An 18235-nucleotide genomic window follows, 5' to 3' on the forward strand; every position below is an offset into this window, starting at 1 on the left:
GTGTGGGCCAACTGGGCTTCGTTTTCAACTTCAGACCTGTTAATTTATTCTATTTTTTTTTTTTTTTTTTTTTTGTGAGCAAATGTGCATAAGGACACTGACGATGGTGCTCAGAGAAATTCTAATAGATGAAATGCCATTTTGAAGCAATGAATAGAAAATCGTGCCTACCTTGCATTGCCTCAGTGCATGGGGGATTAACTTTGTGTTCATTTGTGCTGCTCCTCATAAACCCTTTCTTACAGACTACACTGGGTGTATCTACGTGGGTGGAAGAGAAGGTCTTGCATTTTCTTACAATTAGAGGAAATCTTCTAATTACTGATAAAATGCTCAGTCGGTTCCAGCTGGGCTCTGTGTTCAGTGCAAGTTTGTATTATCGTAAAAATGTCTGTCCTGGTCGATCATGGTGTCCAGTGAAAACAGCGAGTAGAGTTCAAGTCTACAGTAACTGATTCCTGCGCAGATACCTCAGCAGCTGATGCATCAGTTCACAGCAGCCCAACAAAGCTGCCAGTTTGTTTTATTATAAACATCTAAAAGCAGGGGTGGGTTACTTTGTGGAGAAAGTAGAGGCGTGTGCAGCATAAAAAGTCTTTAATCTTTCATAAAAGGTGTTTAACCCGTCGAACACTTTTTAATACGAAGCATTTAGCGTGCATTAGCAGTAGCATAATCCAGGCTGTGTTGCAGACAAATGCTAGTCATTAGTAGGGATGGGTATCGTTTAGGTTTTATCCGATACCAGTACCAAACCGGTACTTTTGAAACGGTGCCGGTGCTTAAACGGTGCTCGAACCGGTGCTTAAAGAATAAAGAACACAAAATTGGTCCAAAAACCTCTCACGTTTAGCTGTTTTTTTGTAAAAAGATAACAATGTTAGCCTTTTCTGCAGCTATAGAGGATTTATGGTATCACTCTTGGCTGGAAGCAGTGCTTAAACAATGGAAAAAACACAAACTTTGTCCAAAAATCTCTCATGTTTAACTGTTTTCCACTTTTTCTTTGGGCATTTTAGCCTTTTTGGCCAGGGTGAAGTTAGTATCTGCCATGAAACAAGAAGACAGCCGCATGTAACTACGACGGTGTTTGCTAGTTCACCTTACATGCATTAATGTAATAACGTGGTTAGCCTACTCAACGTAAATTACACACGAACAACATTAAGCTACTCGCCCAGAGAAGAACGGCTGCTGCTGCCATCATCATCCGTCATCATTTCTGCTACACTGGCAGGGCTAGGGGCCAGGACTCTCCTCTTCGGGTTCTTGGGGGATGTTGCTAACTCCGGGTCTGATAACAGGCACCACACCCGCAGTAGATGTGCCCGGTGTGAGGTCTTGCAGCAAGCTATCAAATACGGCGCATTCCTCGGCTTTTAACAAAATGCTATACGTCGCCAGGTGTTTCATCAGATTCGAGGTGTTACCTCCTTTGCACAGTATCACCTTAAAGCACTTGTTGCAGGCTGCTGAGTTGCATCTTTTGCTGTGAAGTACAGCCAGACTTTTGACCACTTCGCCTTGGGCATTTTTAATCTGTAGCTCTGCTCTAAAAGAACGTACGTACCCGGGCCCGCCTACTACACTTGCAAAGGTAAAATGATTGGCTAGAATTCAAAGTGTATGACATCTCAGGAAATAAAGCACCGGAATGTGCGCTGCTTTTCGGTCTGGTTACTACCGTTTATGTCAGAACCGGTGCCATAATGACACCGGATACCGGTACCCATCCCTAGTCATTAGCTGTATCAAACTGACACGATTGATTTAAAGAGCCTTTCTATCATTACCACCGAGGAAGTTCTGTGAGTCTGTCTGTCTCTTGGGATGCCTGAAAGAGATGCACACAGATATTCATCAGAGTTATATCAAAGACTTTGGAGTAGATGATAAGGATCTAGTTTTGGGAATTTTTTTGAATTGAATTGTTTTTTTATCTTTGCACTGACATTTCATGCCATGTCTTCTCAAAAACAGCTTGATGTTCTCAAGGAAAAACAACACATCACAAACCAATCTGGATATGTTGGATATAAGAGGTTTTTGCACAGTGTGGGCTTAGCAGAGTTATGCACTCATACTCGCCTCTTGTTATAAAATGAGAAATACACTGCATGTATTTGAACTACATCTTACTACCCCCCACGGTGCCCTGTCCTTTTCTTTTGTTGGTTGAACTCACAGTTGTCAAACTTTAGATTTTACTTCTGTGTTTTTTCCATATTCCTGCTTCCATAGAAGCTGGGTTTGAACTAACCCAGCAGCACCTGCCGGTGTAGCAAACGTGAAGACAGACATGGATAAATGCACACAACTACTTTCCATCGCTGCCTCAGTGACCTGCACCCACAGATGGTGGCTGAATGTGTTTCCACCACATTGACAGTTTGGGTTTATGGCATACTTTCCTTTCCAGACCAGTTAAATGGTAATCTTAATTTCACAGATTTGATCTCAACGCACACAAATTCTCATTCTTGTGTGACAAAAGTATAATTTTGTTAGTTTAAGATTTAAATAACTTTCAGTCTCGATCTTGGATTGAATCATTTTTAGTCTATTTTGTTGCAGTCTTTATCACCAGATGGAAGAGTGTGAAGTGTGAGTTTGCTGTCGACCTTGAAATCAGTCGACCTTAAGTAGGATTCTCTTGCGAAATAAAGTATATTCCTCTCTGCTGCTGACGAACACGATTCAAACATTATCCGGCATTATTATCTGGCATTATATGGAGACAAAAATCCTGCCAGGCATTTAAGAGGTTTAGATGAAATCCTGCCAATGGAGTATTATGTCCTGTACTGTGGTGTGACACACTCACGCTGCCATTATCTATATGTCTATAACCCTTAGTGCCCATTCACCTTCATAATGATGATGGAAAGTCCTAAATGACCTCAGTTCAGCTGGTTTCTGGAGATGCTGGTGGCTTAAAGCTGATGTCAGTCCTGCTGCATACACACACACACCAATGGATGAGGCCTTCGTTGGAAGCATTTATTCCTCGCTTAAGCATTTTAACAGAATCCCAATAAATGAGCAAACTTACGAACACCCACTTTACCTGACCTGGATCATAGAGATGCGAGTGATCAGTGAAAGAAAGTACGTCTCCGTTTCTTTTTGAAGCTCGTCCTGCGCGAGCAGTAGTAAACAGCTTAAAGCTAGAAAAAAACCCAAACTTCATTTGTTAGGACATATTGCTTTTTGAGGCCCTGCCTTTGCTTTTCATATTATACCTTTTCTTCTTAGACTTGAAACAGGAAAGTCAATTATGGGTTGAGACTAAAAGGTTAAATGGAAAGTCTACTTCAGAAGGATTTTCTGTCTATTACTTTATGAGGAAATAGTGTGTTCCTAAAATCCAGGCTGCTTATGTTTTTTAGTGGCCTCGCCTGCAGTTGTGTGACATTGCAATCACAGCAAAACAGGGCTTTTGTTGTAGCAGCTGCCAATTTATGAAGACAACAACCTAGCCTGAATAAATTCAGACTGTTTATTGCAAAACTGTTTGAAAAACTGTGTATAATTGCTCTGTTTTGGGAATTTGAAAAAGCAGGTCAGACACCGAACGTGAAGCAGCTGCTGCTGCTAGTAAAGTGTTTGTGCTTCACGTTCAGTGTCTGTCCTGCTTTTTGCCTTAATTGTTATCAAATGTATGCTGTGTCTTTTTCACAGAATGCGTGAGCGTAGTGTAATGTTCGTATCTGCAGCCAGGGAGCCGATTGAGGTCAATCTGTGATTTGCAGCCTTGCCCCGGGCGCCAGCTGTGATATCACCAGAGGCTTTGCAGTCACCAGAACACCCTGTGTTTTACATATCTTCACATGGTTTGTCTTTGCCTCCTGTGAGGCCATCGTATCAGGTACAACTGTTTGCCTTGTCTGATATTTAGGTCCTGATGAAGCACCTTGTGGGCCAGACGGTCTCCCCTTGAGGCTGCGAATGATTTATTCTCTGCTATCAGAAACTGTTTAATAAACACCAATGACTGTGCTGATGTCAATTTTACTCTTCAGCTGGTTTCATCTTACAAAAACAAGTCGGCGTATCAGCGTGTGGGCATCTTTAAGTTTTAGAGACTGAGTGAAATCATCCAGAGGAAATGCCTTTATATGATCTGTGTCACTGCTCTCAGAATATAGCATGATAAACAGCATGCTGTCAGCAGTTTTTCAGAAGCTGTCGACTTCAGAGATAAACTTTGCTTTTTATGGATTTTGATGTGCAAATTTCAAATGTAAAACAAGCTGAATGGCTACCATTTTTATTTCATGTCTTTTTACATGTTACACCATTTTCATCTGGTTATGGCCACTTTATATAATAATATTTCACCTTTATTCATTATGGAACAATTTAAAAATCAGAAAAAGGTCTAGAGAAGACTTTATTTGAAAGATTATATTAGAATACACGCCGGGGTTTTTCCACAGTTCACAGAAAAACTTAATAGTGTTAGCATGCTAGGATGTTGTGACACGGAGGAACGTTGGGTTCGTCAGTTACCCAGAATATTATGACATCCACAAATGTTCATTTCACCACTTGCATATCAGCCTTTGTATGTTTCCTAACCAAACTAATTTAGTTATTTAATAATGTATGGTGCCAATAGAGGAAATGCAAAGGTTATAGATGTGTCACTGGTGCAACTTTGATGAGTCGCAGTACTATCAAACGCATATTGTGAAAGAAAAGTAAAAAGTTGAAGTGATTTACTACTACAAGGAATTACAGAGCAGAAATCAAAAGTTTAAATCTGACAATTAGGATTTACACGTCATATAGAGCCCGATCTGAAAATTACCACCCACTTATACTACTGCCATTCGTTTTTTCAAGGGTCAAAATGTATTTTAGTCATTTCTGGTTCCTGCCAAGAACTTTTTTAATTTACTAACATATCATGAAAACCAGAGCCAAATGACAGTTTTAAGCATCATTTTCATTTTCAGGGACCCAAAATGAGCAAAATCCAATGACATTTATTTTGGCCGTAGACCAGTGCAACACCTTCATGAACAATGAGAGTGCTGCATGGTTTAAGCACTGACTTTTACCATCTAACGAGGGAAAAATTCACTCCTTCACTCCTCACATCTCCTGCTCGTGCATGTTATTAAATAGCATAGTGTGTGTTTTGTGCTGTATCCCTATATTCACCTTCTTTTTCCTCTTACCTCCAAACTGGTTGCAGTAGACGGCTATCCCTCTCAGTCATCCTCTTAGGGAGTTCTTCAATCCCTCTGTTGTCAAGTGCTGCTCATTGGTTCTTTACATTATAGTATAAAGTGTCTCGCATTGACTTTATACTGTACATGACAGCAGGGTCACAAACACAAACAAGCGAAGCTTCTGTTGCAAGTTGTTCCACTTTGACATCAAAATAGCAGCAAGTCTGTACATTCTGTAGCCCAGAAACCAGTGCACAACCAGCACACTGCCATACTGGAGCCATAACTTGAGAAACATACAGAGGAGCTGGCAGACATTTTTCCCCCAAAAGCTGCACCATATGGCTGCCTGAGAGGCAAATGAAAAAGTTCACATTTTGCTGCTTGTAAAGTTAATCACTGCTGATGCACAGTAACGTAAAAGGACAGCCTGGTTAAGATTGTGAACATTTTGATCAACTCAAAACTTCTGTCAGGGATTTTCCCTGGGATTGTGACAGCTGCACAGTTGGATTTTAGTCAGAAACTTTGATTGTGAGCCATATACGTGTTTATTCTGTGGCACAATCTGGACAACTGATTTAATTCAAATCGGTTCTGTTAAACAAGAGGAAGAACTAAAACTTTACAACAGATATATATACATATGTGTTAAACTACATGTGAAGTAACACAAAGTTTAACATATCTCTCATCAACAGTTGGGTAGGTTTCTATCTTCCTGTCTTTTCTGTCACTTGGTGTGTGTGTCTGTGTGTGCGTGTGTGTGTGTGCGTGTGTGTGTGTGTGTGTGTGTGTAACATCATTACCTCTGCTCTGATTCCTCTAACTTGATCAACAGTAGCTCCTGGGTTTCATATTTCCTGCACTAATGCCATTGAGCATCAAAGACAGCTAAGGAAAACAGTGGACGCTCTGTGTTTGTCACACATCCCTTCTGAAGTTAATTCACTTTGCCTGCTGCCCTGACAAATCGCAGCGAAAGAGGGAGAGAGCATGGGGTCAGTTGGACCTGAGACTAAATATCCACTCCCACAGAAACACTGCTGTCTGAACACCAATCAAAGAAAGTCAATTATTAGACACTGGAAACCTGTTTGGAACTGTTGAAAGAAGAAATTAAAAGTTAAAGTAGATTAGATTTTTGCCCCCACGTCCTAAAAAGAAAATAAATTGTCTACTGTAGAACATAAAAAGCAGAGACAGCTCTTAGCCAAGGACTTGCTCAGTGACCACAAACTGAAAAAGGAAGACTGTTGCCAAAAGTTGTGGAGAAGACAGACTATATGGCCAGTGATGAGGATGAGACACAGAATCACTTGCCCTCATTGATGACCTTCTTCCGCCTGTCGTGGGCTACGTGTTGAACTAGGCCTTAGTCATGTCTCTCAGCCTTGCCATTGGTGTTCGCTGCCATGTTGTTTTGGGGTGGTTTTGTTAGCATTTTTCCAGGTGGTGTCCATCTTAGAGCAGTTTACCTTTTACTGGGTGTCGGTATTCTGAGCCATAAAGGATAACCGGTTTGACAAAGCTGTTATAAAGTCTGACCTGTGTTCAGCAGCTGTGTGGGCTGGAGTGTTGCAAATGCTCTGCATGCCTTGCCAGGGCTTGCACTGCTGTCATTTTGTGCTGAATTGTTCTCGCTGACAAGGCTGTGAAGGTAAGCAGGGCCTTGACATAGCACAGAGGACCACTTTTAACTGATGGGTGCACAACATCTTGGTTTTGGAGGTGTTGATGTTTAGAGCTGTTTGCCTGTTTCCTGGAAAAGGTTTCATTTTCCTCCTGCAGACTGCAGACAAACTGTTCTCTTTAACAGAAAAGTGTATTTCAAATTCATATTTCAAATTTAATGAATTCTTAAAGTTAAATTTACGCCTTTGAGAAGCTGACAAGATGATGCTGCTTAGCATGCACAAATATGCATTAACCTGAGTGACACATGCATTTATCTACGCTAACAGATCCTGTTCCGATCCGATACAGATACCTTAGCTCTAAATATTTGCAGATACGGAGCACTGATCCATTACCAGTTTTAAACAAGCAGTACTCTGAGAGCACAAGTCTCCATCAAAAGAAATATATACTTATTCAGGAACACTGAACATGTATTCAAATTGCTGAATGAAATGCAAACAGGCAAATGCTACCAAAAACCCAACTTCGGTGGTGGAGGTGTGTAAGATGCTGTATTCCTCACTCTGAAGACAGGGTTGAGCTGTTCCTTCGTGTATAAGGAACTCAGGCTCGATTTAAATATTATTTACTTTCTAGATACAAAATGCGATATAGCAAATAAATGCATCCAGGTAGTGCTGGGCGATATGACGATATATATCGTGTGGACGATAAAAAAGTGTCTATCGTGCCATTTGTCTTCTATCGTTTCTATTGTTTCTAACCCAAATTTTATAAATTATTACATAAAATATATAATTAACCCTTTACAACCGGTCAGAGCAGGCACACTCCGTTTTACCTAACTATTTTTAAATCCTTGTAGAACTGGAACCACGTAAGGTAGCGCAACCATTTTTTTTTTGCATGTGAAACCGGAGGAGTTGTACTTACATGTAATGCCATTAGCCCTGAATGCCCTAGGTCACGGTTTCCTTCCACATATAGCTTTGCAAAAATTGCTTAAGAAGCACTTGCAGCAACAAAAAGATAATATTCCAGAAACACGCTTTGCCTATGTTCAATAACACTTCCTACGTTGGCATATACATCAGCGCAAACTATCGCATGTCCGCCGTTACCCGCCCAAAACCGGAAGTGACATCATTTTCGCGAAAGGACCTTATAAGCCTATGTTGGTGTTTTTAAAAGTCATGTTTGACTTTATGCTTTTCTGTATCGTTTCTGGGATGCTTAGAACTCAAATTACACTGTTGGAAATAGTTTATTTTGATGCATTATAATATTTATTTTCATTTTTCTTTTATTATATAAAAATTAGTGTATCTCAAAAATAAAACTATGAAGACACTCAAAATAAATTTCTCGTGGTTGGAAATTATTTTGTGCAACCTTTTTGTATTTATAGTTTTGAGGGATACACCTCTTAAATTTTTCTAACTAGAAATATATATGTTAAAAAAAAAAAAAAAAAACGATTTTCAATTTTTTTTGTAGTTTATTGCACTACAATTTTTTGCAATTTATGTAGTTACCATGGACTTAATGCATACATATTATTAAAATTTGGGCTATAACGGTTGTATTGATATATGGAAACTTGAAATGCTCCCACAAATGGCACTACAGCATGTAAAAGCATAAAGATAAGCTCTGGCGGACTCGGTTCTATGGTAGGTCTTAAAGGGTTAAATAGCCTGTGGCAAATATATTAGTGTTGTCTTCAAACTATACATGCTGTTAACTTTATGCAAGAGAAAATAAAGTAAAACAAAATGATATTTTTCACAAAGAAACTCCGTCTCGTGGTTTGCGAGCTGGTGCTGCTGTACGTGCACCCGGATTTGCGACATACTTTACGGTAACTCAAAACAAAGACTGCACCCTCGGCACTTGCTGTTTACAGACTGCATACTTTCTAGATGACCACAGGTCAGGTGGTATATCGTGATATCATTATCATGATATAAAATAATTCTTATCGTGATAAATTTTTTTTCCATATCGCCCAGCACTACATCCAGGAATATGTATGATACTGCAATACTGTACTCTCAGACTAATAAAGCCCATTTTGATCTGGACGGGCTCATTCACAGTACCTCAGAGGAAACTTTAACATTGTAAAATCCAATATGCTGTAAAATAAAACGGCTTCATACATTTTTTTTAAAGAGGTTTTAGACCCAGTTTATTAATCGACATTTCCCTCATCTGCTTCATTTGAAAACTCGTGATGTTAGAGTTAAATCCCGATCTCACACTCATTTCCCATGATTTGTGCATTAACTGGCCACTTTATTAGGTACATCTGTTCAAGTGCTTTCTAATGCAGATATCGAATCACGGTCCAGCACAGGCCAACAGCTCAGTACGTTTAGAAACAGTAGAGACGAGCTGTTGAAGTTCAAGCCGAGCATCGGAACGGGGAAGAGAGGCGATTTAAGTGACTTTGGACGTGGCACGATTGCAGGTGCGATATCCACTTTCGCGGATGATCAGAAATCTTTTTTCCCCCTTTTGTAACCGAGCAGCAGTGTTGCGAGGGCGTGTGCATGTGTGAGTTTATTATCTCATCAGTTCGTTCGCTAAAATCAGCCCCTATAAACCAGAAACGGGCGGCTGTCTCTCTGGCTGCAGTTCAGCTGTGCAAACTTTCATTTCGCCGATAAAATAGGACAGTAAAAACTTTAATGCTCTTTGCTAAATATATAAAGTATAATATGAGCAAAACAGTCAAGTCTGCAGGTCGTTTACACTTTCTACATATAAAAATAAAACTCATCGCAGATGAAGTTGTGCAGGCGCGCTGCTGTGTGTGACATTGTTTATAACCCTTGTCTGTAACCTTCCACATCATCCAAGCGGTGTCCTTATTACCCAGCATGGTGCATTTCCTGTGTTAGCAGTGATAGGCCTCGGGATGAGCTTCACGGTGTGTTTCATGTCCTTACTTGAATGCATGGGCCTCCTTGAGGAGGAGCAGGAACAGATGCTTCTGACAGAACAAACAATATCACACAGTATTTATGCACCGAGTTGATACTATCACAGTACGGTGGGAGTAAGTAGTAGTCTGTCAGAGTATGCTCACAGGCAAAACATTAATAATTCTTCTAATGAAGTGTGTAGTTTTTTCATGTATTTGTGCATTGCATATCTGTGTAGCACTAATATATACTTAACAGTATACAGACCATCTTAAAAACCAACAAGTGAAACTGAGACAGGAATTCTGCGTTCACTGTCAGTTTCCTAAACGACCTCCGGTGCAAGAACTGCCGACAGCTTCGATTTTAAATTCCTGCAGAATAATCTGAGACCCTGCAGCTAATCCTCCTGCATCGACCTTTGAGTGACGACACATTCTTTACTAAGTATTTACTATCACGGCCCGTTGTCTCCATCTCGTCGGTTTTGAGAGAGAAGCTGTGAGAACCCGCTCACATGTTTGTGCTGGAAACTCTTATGCATCTAAGAGTCAACGGTGTGTCAAGGTTTAGTTTCATTTGTGTGCTGTGATGACATTTTTGCACCGCTCACTTGGCTGCCACTTGAGAATGTTAACGGAAAACTTCTGTTGAGCCAAGCGGAGACAGACGCGCTGTGCTGGTAAGCTGGCGACTGAAAGTGATGCTGTAGGAAGTGATTGTGCTCCTTGCTTCCTGTCCGTGTTTTTAGCACTTTGGTGCTGCAGAGGAAATGTAGAACGAGGTTGGTGGAGGCTGAATACATAAAGCAGCGATTTGCATTGTGGAGCCTTTCATCAGGGGATGCAGCCAGACTGCACAGGTTTCACTGGTGAACAGCTGCGGGCACAGGGAAATGCTTATCAGTGGTTACGTGATGGTAAGTAACAGAAAAGAAGCCAGCATGTGTCATGCATGCAGCATGCAGATGTTGACGTTTCAAGCTATTTACTTAGTGTTGTTTGTTTTTGGTGTACGTGTGTTTGTGTGATAAATGATCAACGATCGCGTGATAATCCTGCCGGACTTGATGAGAAGTTTTTCTGGCCGTGGCGTTAAAACGTCCGTACATTGTTGTGAGTGCTGTTCAAAGGAAGTAGCCTGACAAAACTCAATCACTGCACTTTCCACTTACTGTTCCTGCATGTTTATTCTTTATTTACTCAGCTTAACATTTTGCAGCTGCTGATCTTTATACAATGACAAAAGTAAATTGTCTCCTTTTTAGCTTTCACCACACAGTTAGCTGTTTTTTTTCTGCATGTCCACAAAAATTACGAGAAACTGTAAAATGGGCTTTTGCTGGTTCACTCACGGTGCTGCTGTCAATTGTCAGAGAGAAAAGGAGAGATGCATTTTATTCATGTTTACATGAATGCAGCGCTGACATGAAAAGTCCCCGCGTCAACTCGCTGCTCCGGTGCTTTTTTTTCTCTCTCATTGTGCTGGCGCTTGCTTGTAGTGTTCAGGAAGCGGTTTGCCTTGATGGAGGATGGTAGAAAAACCCGTTAACAGCTCACAAAGCAAGTGGATCACCAAGACTATGACCCATGCAGTTCAGTTAAACATTGAAACCGTGACCTCTCATTCTTGCTCTTGATTCTCTCTTAAGCGAAAATATGCAAGTTGGTGAAAGAAGTGAAGCGGTCATGAAAAAAATATTGATTTCATATTTGTTCATTTGTTCACAACAGACAAAAGAAAGTAGACTCAAACGGTGGTTCGGTGCCTTGTTAACTGGGGTCTGTTTAACTAGGACACCAGAATGCAGCTCTGTGCACTTTGCTGTGGTGTGTCAGACCAGCACTTCTTTTAAATGTCAGTGTGTCCCAATAGACTTTGCAATGTAGAGATTTTACAACTTTAAAGTCCAGAGTCGGCTTGAATAACAAGCATCAAACAACTTTCACGTTTTATTTACTGGTGTATTAAAGTTCCAGATGATAAAAAGTTTATAGCTGGCATTTTGTGGCTCAGCTTTTCCCTCCGTCTCTTCTTCCAGGTTGTTCACTGCCGCTGAAAGGATGATAATGATCGTGGGAGGAGGCCACGGCCGGAGGTGCAGCCCTCGCTAGAATCCTACTTCTCTTCCCGTTCACCCCTTTACCATCGCCCAGTGTTGCTGTCCACCCCACCCCAACCCGGCACCATGGCCAACCACCTGGAGCTGATCCAAGAGCTGCAGCAGCTGGACAAGGTGCCCAGTCTGGAGAGACTGCGGACGGCCCAGAAGCGGCGCACCCAGCAGCTGAAGAGATGGGCTGTGTATGAGAAGGAGATGCAAAACAAGAAGCGAAAGGCCGACAAGAAGGGACGCATTGCCAACAGCCTCCAGCAATCAGAGCCCAAGAAACATGTGTCGTTTGCCGCCAGCGTGGCGCTCCTGGAGGCTTCGGCCAGGAATGATCCAGATGAAGGTAAGACCAGTACAGAATATTAATGATACGTGCAGATCAGAAAATAAAAGGGTGGCTTATTTATTTCTGCTTGCCTAATTACAACTAGTTTGGATTCATTACATCAAGTATACTAAATATTTTGATTTAGCGATGAAATAAAGGTATTATTTATGGATGTGGGGCAGGGTGAGTAGAGCTGGGGCTAATTCTTTGTTGCTTGTGAGACGACAGGAGGATGAACAGGCTGCACCGAGGCCGGTGTTGCCCTTTTAATTTAATTGTTGAACTTTATTTTTGAAACAAGGAATACTAAATAGTTTAAAGTTTTGCTCAACTGAGCTCAGACTTACCCTCGACACCACGTTTGAATAATGACACTAATTTCGGCCTCACCACACTACTTCCCCTGGATATCAAAATGCCAAGGTCAGGAAAACGATTAGCTTGGCCTGCCCACTTAAACCGCCAGTGGAAGTCACTCCATTCCAATTGAATTTGTTCTGCTAGGAGACTGTTTTATCATTGAGAAATAATGGAGTTGTCACACTGAGATGAAACTCTGCCAGTCTTTTAATTAAAATTTCTACGGATGGGGCCCCCCTATTTGGAGATAATAATTGTTTTCCTCCAGTACCGGCAGCCCCGTGTTGCTGTGGCTGTGCTAACAGTGTGTCGGCGATGCGGGGATGATAACAGGCTGCTATCGCTTAGATTTTGCGTCTAATTTAACGTCACTGTAACTTGAAATTGGATTGAAGTCTGTTTTATTTATTTATTCTTTTAATCGTCACAAATGCAGCCCACAGCAGTGCTACTGTATATTCTTTGCTCATGCAAGCTGTCTTCACAGATAGGACATCCCTCTCAAGGCTGATGTATTTTCACAATAATTTTTACAAGGCTGAAGCTACTCTGCTGTGCCTGTACACACACATGGACTGTTCACTGGCACGTATAAGCTCCAGCTGGAGTGTGAGACACTAGAAGTCTTGTGATGTCTACAGGGGTCTGCTGGATTTTATCACGGCGTGTAGCCGAAATTAAGCTTTGGTGTAAGCAAAAGGAAGTTACTTAATTGGGTAAAACTGAAAAAGAAAATCTTTGATGGTGTTGTTGCTGGTTTCATTGTTGTGTGTGATGTGAGAAATGGTTTGAGCGTCACTTCGGGGCTTTTATTGCAAACTGCTGCGCTGTGTGTATTTCCCAGAAGGTCTGCTGAGGCACTTAGGCTGCACCAGGATGTTGGGGCTGATCGTGTGAGTCTTTAGATTGGTTTTGAGAAACCACACGAGGAAGCAAGGAACACACAATGTCTACTCATCAATATTGAAGGTTCCCTTTCAGGGATGGTTTAACAGCAACAAACATTTGTCTGCTGTCACACACTTACTCGTGTCAGATCGAATGAGTATTTATACACCACTGATAGATTTCTTTGTTTTGAACTCTTCAGCTGTGTCCTCCATGTTAAGGATGCACACATACAAAATCCTTTATGATTGATTCCTGATCAATTTGTAGAAAAAGGAGGTTTTTAATTTCAATACAGCTAGACGGGGGATACATTATTGCTTTGACTGTACACTGTGTCCCTTCTCCTTCTGATGCAGTTATCGATAAACTGGCTAATTAATTGAGCGTTAATGCTTTGACTTGCCGGAGCTGCTATAATGTGACTCCTTGTGGTTGCAAATGGATTAGGATGAAGTTAGCAAAAGTGAAAAGACTTCATGTTCTTCTGTGACACAGTTGTGTCGTGACAGTGCTATACAACGAGCTACGATTACCACCTCTAAGCACAAATTTATTATCTGAGTCTGAAGACTGTTTAGAAATAATAAAAGAGGGCTTGCATGTGGTTCAGGTGTACAAAAGCTCCACCATCATGACTATCAGAAGAACATGCCAGCAGAGAGAAAAGGAATTTTCCAAATTTAGTGTGCTTAATTTTTGATGGTTCTCTGCTTTTGATTCCCTTTCCTTCTCCTTATGTCCTGCAGTACTTCCGTATAGAGATGTCTGCTATCACTACTGTCTAATGAGAGTGACCATGAAAGAGGCAGGGAGGGAAAAAAAAAAAGGGAGACAGGATGTAGTGTTGCCCACACAGCTCCAGTGGCAGCTGGCTAGGTTAGGAGCTTGATAATCTCCTCTCTCATTCCCTCTGGTCCCCAAATCCTCGATCAGGCGTCATGAGTCCACACACTGTGCTGCTCCAGCACACAGCACCCTTTTTAAAGAAATGTTACATGACAGTGTCATTTCAAAAAGGCTTATTTATATATATATATATATATATATATATATATATATATATATATATAAAAAGGAAATCGAAAGTAGATGAAATGATGGGAAAAGGTTGAGGCATTTTTAGAAATCAGGACTGTTTATTGGACAGAAGTTAAACCCCTGGTCGGCCTAAACAATGACTACAAAGGCGGCGCTAGCAGCAGCGAGTTGACGATCAGGCTGGGAACAAAAGTAGCCATCATCACCTCTTTTTCATGAAGAGGACGGAAGGGAGAGAAGTAAATACAGAGGGACTAACTTTGACCCAGGAGTCGCTCTAACAGCCTCAAGGCCACAATAAGATGAGAGGCTGGGCTGACTCATGTTTAATCCCTGATTGGTTGGAGTAGGCGAGCTGCTTCCTGTGATTCTTTGCCTGCTCTTTTTTCTCTCTCTGTGGTTTGGGTCAGAGCTTCAGAGCGCGTTGGCTGGAGGCGGCCTGTGATTGTGTGAGGACATGATAACCAATATTATGTGTGATAACTCGTATGCATGCTTTATAAATGATGTTTTTTGTGTATTTTCAAGCTTTATTATATTGACTGTTATTAAAATCTATGTAGGTGCAGGTGTGCAGGTGTTATGCTTGCATTTAAGTGTGTGTGTGTGTGTTTGTGTGTGCATCCGTGCGTATTCTTGTCATTATAACTTCCTGTCTGCTGAGAGAGGAAGCAGACTCACCAGACTGTGAGAGACACGGGACGGGTATGGTGAAACTGCAGAGGGTATATTGTACATTTATGTTTAAGAATGTTTGTGTGTGTGTGCGCGTGTGTGTATGCAAAAAGTTTTTGTGTGGTTGTGACAGAGAGAGAAGGGAGAATATTTGAGCTTACGTGAATGCAAATTTTGAGTGTCTGTCTCAAGATGTGTGAAAGCAGCAGTGAGTAGGAAAGTGCTGGATCCCGAGTGTGAGTCCATTTCTTCGCCCCGTGGTTCGCACCATCCTGAACCCACTGCCCTCTCATAGTGATGAAGGCTGATGGCTGTGAAATTACTGTGAAGCACTTTGGTGTCTTTTATGCGCGCCTCTTCGGCAATTGAGATGGATGGGATTTCTCTTCTCCAGAGAACTGCCGTCCTGCAGAGGAGCAGCCAGTGGGGTCAGAAGGAACTGTCAACCAAACTCAAAGACAGTCAGCGTGGTCTGACCTGACGTTTACAGTCGTTCCCAGAAGCAACAGCTGAAGGCGGGTTGAAAAGCAGCCTGTCAAACACAGGGACAGAATTGTTGCCACCGATAGTTGTAAATCAAATTCGACAAAGAAAGCTTAGAGCTTCAAATCCCTCCTTATCTTTTATCTGTGCTGCTGCTCAATTGCAGTACAAACTTTTAGATATTTTGGTGCAACATCTCCCTCACCAAGCTATCATACATGCCAAGAAGGAAGCTGTAAAACGGATCTAAAAAGGGGAGGAAAGTCTTGTGAATGTGTAAAATGCACAAAGATGTGTGGGGAGAAATAATCAACTTGTTCTACTTCTAAATTTGTGCCTCTTCTTCGCTCTATGAGAGGGCTTCGGCTTTTCTGATCATGTGAACGGCAGCAGTGACAGAAGCAGTGGTGTTCTCTTGAACCCAGGTTGTGTTTTGCAGCTTCTTTGCCTTTCCCACCCCTGAGCTCTATTTATTTATACACCCACTCACGTGGCAACACCCAGCACGCTAATTACCACTTATTCCCTACTGAAAATCATAACTTGTAACTCAGCGTTTGAAAAGCCACACTTAAAATCCACATTCCATTTTTAGCGATGCGGCTTTTGCTCTTGGTTCACAACCTTTTTTTCTTCTTCTGCCATATCACCATAAAAACAAAGAGGAGGAATAAATGTGGATTTTGGGATAGAAAAATACTCCTGCAGCGAGTAAGCTGCAGTGAAGGAGAAGTCACATGTGGCTTTTCCCTCGTCTCTTTTCTCTTCGTATTTATTTGTTTGCAAATTAGGTCTCAGAGGAGCTTTTGTCTTCTTCTGCTGTCTTATTAGACTCACAAGGCCTTCCCCTCAGAGGCCTCGGCCAGGCTTAGCTGCTCCCAGGCATATGGCAGCAATAGAGTGCCATTAAAAAAAAGAAGGCAGCACACACATAAATACTTCACATCAGATGTCACTGCTTGTCAAGAGAAGAGTGACCTTTAACAGTAATATCTGTTCAGTCTCTTTCGTTCACACTCCTCAGTTCACTGTTTCCAGCTTTCTCTCATTCTTTATTTTTTATCTATAGGAGGAACAAACTACATACTGGTTCATCTCTACATCTGGTTTCACACACCAACCAACTCTTTCTATTGAAGCACATAAGAAATTGAAGAGCCCAGATGGTTAAAAGAAGCCTTGTGTTGGATTTTCACATCCAGTGACCTTCTGCTTTTAGAAAATAAATCTGTTCTAAATGATTTAAGGTGGTTGAATGACTTTTGGCAGCACAGTGCTTGGATTCAAAATATTAGATGAACACATCGCAATGTAAAGGCATTTCAGACAGGAGCAAATGGCCAGCATGGCTCTTTAGTTTTTATTATAGGCTTTGATTTTATTTGCATTTTTCCTCTTCTAATCACTGCATTGTCTTGGAGTGAACCGTGGCTAAACAGATTTTATGTAGTGGGATTTACCGCTGCAGAAGCCTCGAGTGTTTCTGCACAACTTATATGATACAGTTTGGGTTTTTGTAAACTCTTTTGCCATGAAAATGATTGAAAACCATAATTAGTCACATTTAATTAAGAATATCTGCCATATGACTCAGTGACACTAGAGTAGAAATAGATCTAAAAATATCTAATGTTAATAGGAAAAATGGCTTGGTGCCTAGTGATTGCTTAGAGGTTAAGAGTGTAAGATCCTCAACCACTGGTTGACCACTTTAGCAACCTGTCTCCAAACAGTTGCAGTCCAACTTCAACCGAATGCGGTCAGACAGCTGGACGAAGGTTCGTAAATGATTGTCATATATTTTTATAAACACACACAGATTCCTAAGACGGACTAATACAGATTTATTGCAATATGCTGTGAAATTATTCAATAGACTTGACTGGTTGCCAGTCAATACTGGTTGTATTCTGGTTATATTCCTATATAATCACACACAGGTTACCAAGCAGCTAGACTGGACCACACATAGAAGACTGATAACAGACTGACTCGTCTTATTGCATTTCTTTCACCATCTTGATGCGACAAAGTTGCTTGAAGATGGTAATGGACTGCAAATGGTCACAAACCTGGTCCCTGTCTATGACGCAACTGTTTTAAAGAAAACCTGATTGCACGTGGTCGCATTAATTTCAGTCTCCTGCCACTATTTACCATAAATAACTCTACTCTTGAAAGCAGCTCGGTGTCTTGTGGGTTAAATGGACTGACTGTTTTGTTTTTTGTTGTCTCACTGCATGGATGCTCATGATCACACACAGTGGATGAATCTACTTCGTGTGACTTTCTTTAGAAAGGAAAAAAAAAAAAAACAATAAAAAAAGTTATTATAGTGCGAGGGAAGAAAAATAACCTCCAAACTAGCCAGACTAACTCTGATCTCACTCTGTTCATCAGATGGTGTCATTAACGTGTATTTTCGTCAAGATGAAAGAGTAATGAGCTGAGCAGATGAAGGGGAAACTGCTCACAGGTCGTGCCATGAAAAAATAAATGTGCAGTGATGATGTAGGTCACTCTGTGAGATTAATGTCACTGTTCTGTGTTAGATTGCCGTGATAATGTCGGGCCAAGACGAAAGAGAATTGGTAAA

General features: G+C 41.2%; 1 protein-coding gene across 2 annotated transcripts in view; it reads left to right on the top strand.

Annotated features, from left to right (window-relative positions):
* Positions 1-18235, top strand: part of ppp1r16b (protein phosphatase 1, regulatory subunit 16B) — a 95029-nt gene that overhangs the window by 21160 nt on the left and 55634 nt on the right. Inside the window, exons 1-2 of one of the 2 annotated variants that reach the window (XM_084929470.1) lie at positions 8385-10670; positions 11793-12207. In XM_084929470.1, the coding sequence (XP_084785596.1) occupies positions 11940-12207 (268 nt within the window). In that variant the 5' untranslated portion in view covers positions 8385-10670; positions 11793-11939. Of the gene's footprint in view, positions 1-8384; positions 10671-11792; positions 12208-18235 lie in introns of those variants that run through there. The other variant, XM_084929469.1, reaches the window with a different exon arrangement.

The sequence above is a fragment of the Perissodus microlepis genome, chromosome 5 (genome assembly GCF_051167445.1).
Source record: "Perissodus microlepis isolate ML-2025 ecotype Zambia chromosome 5, ASM5116744v1, whole genome shotgun sequence".
Taxonomy (NCBI): Eukaryota; Metazoa; Chordata; class Actinopteri; order Cichliformes; family Cichlidae; genus Perissodus; species Perissodus microlepis.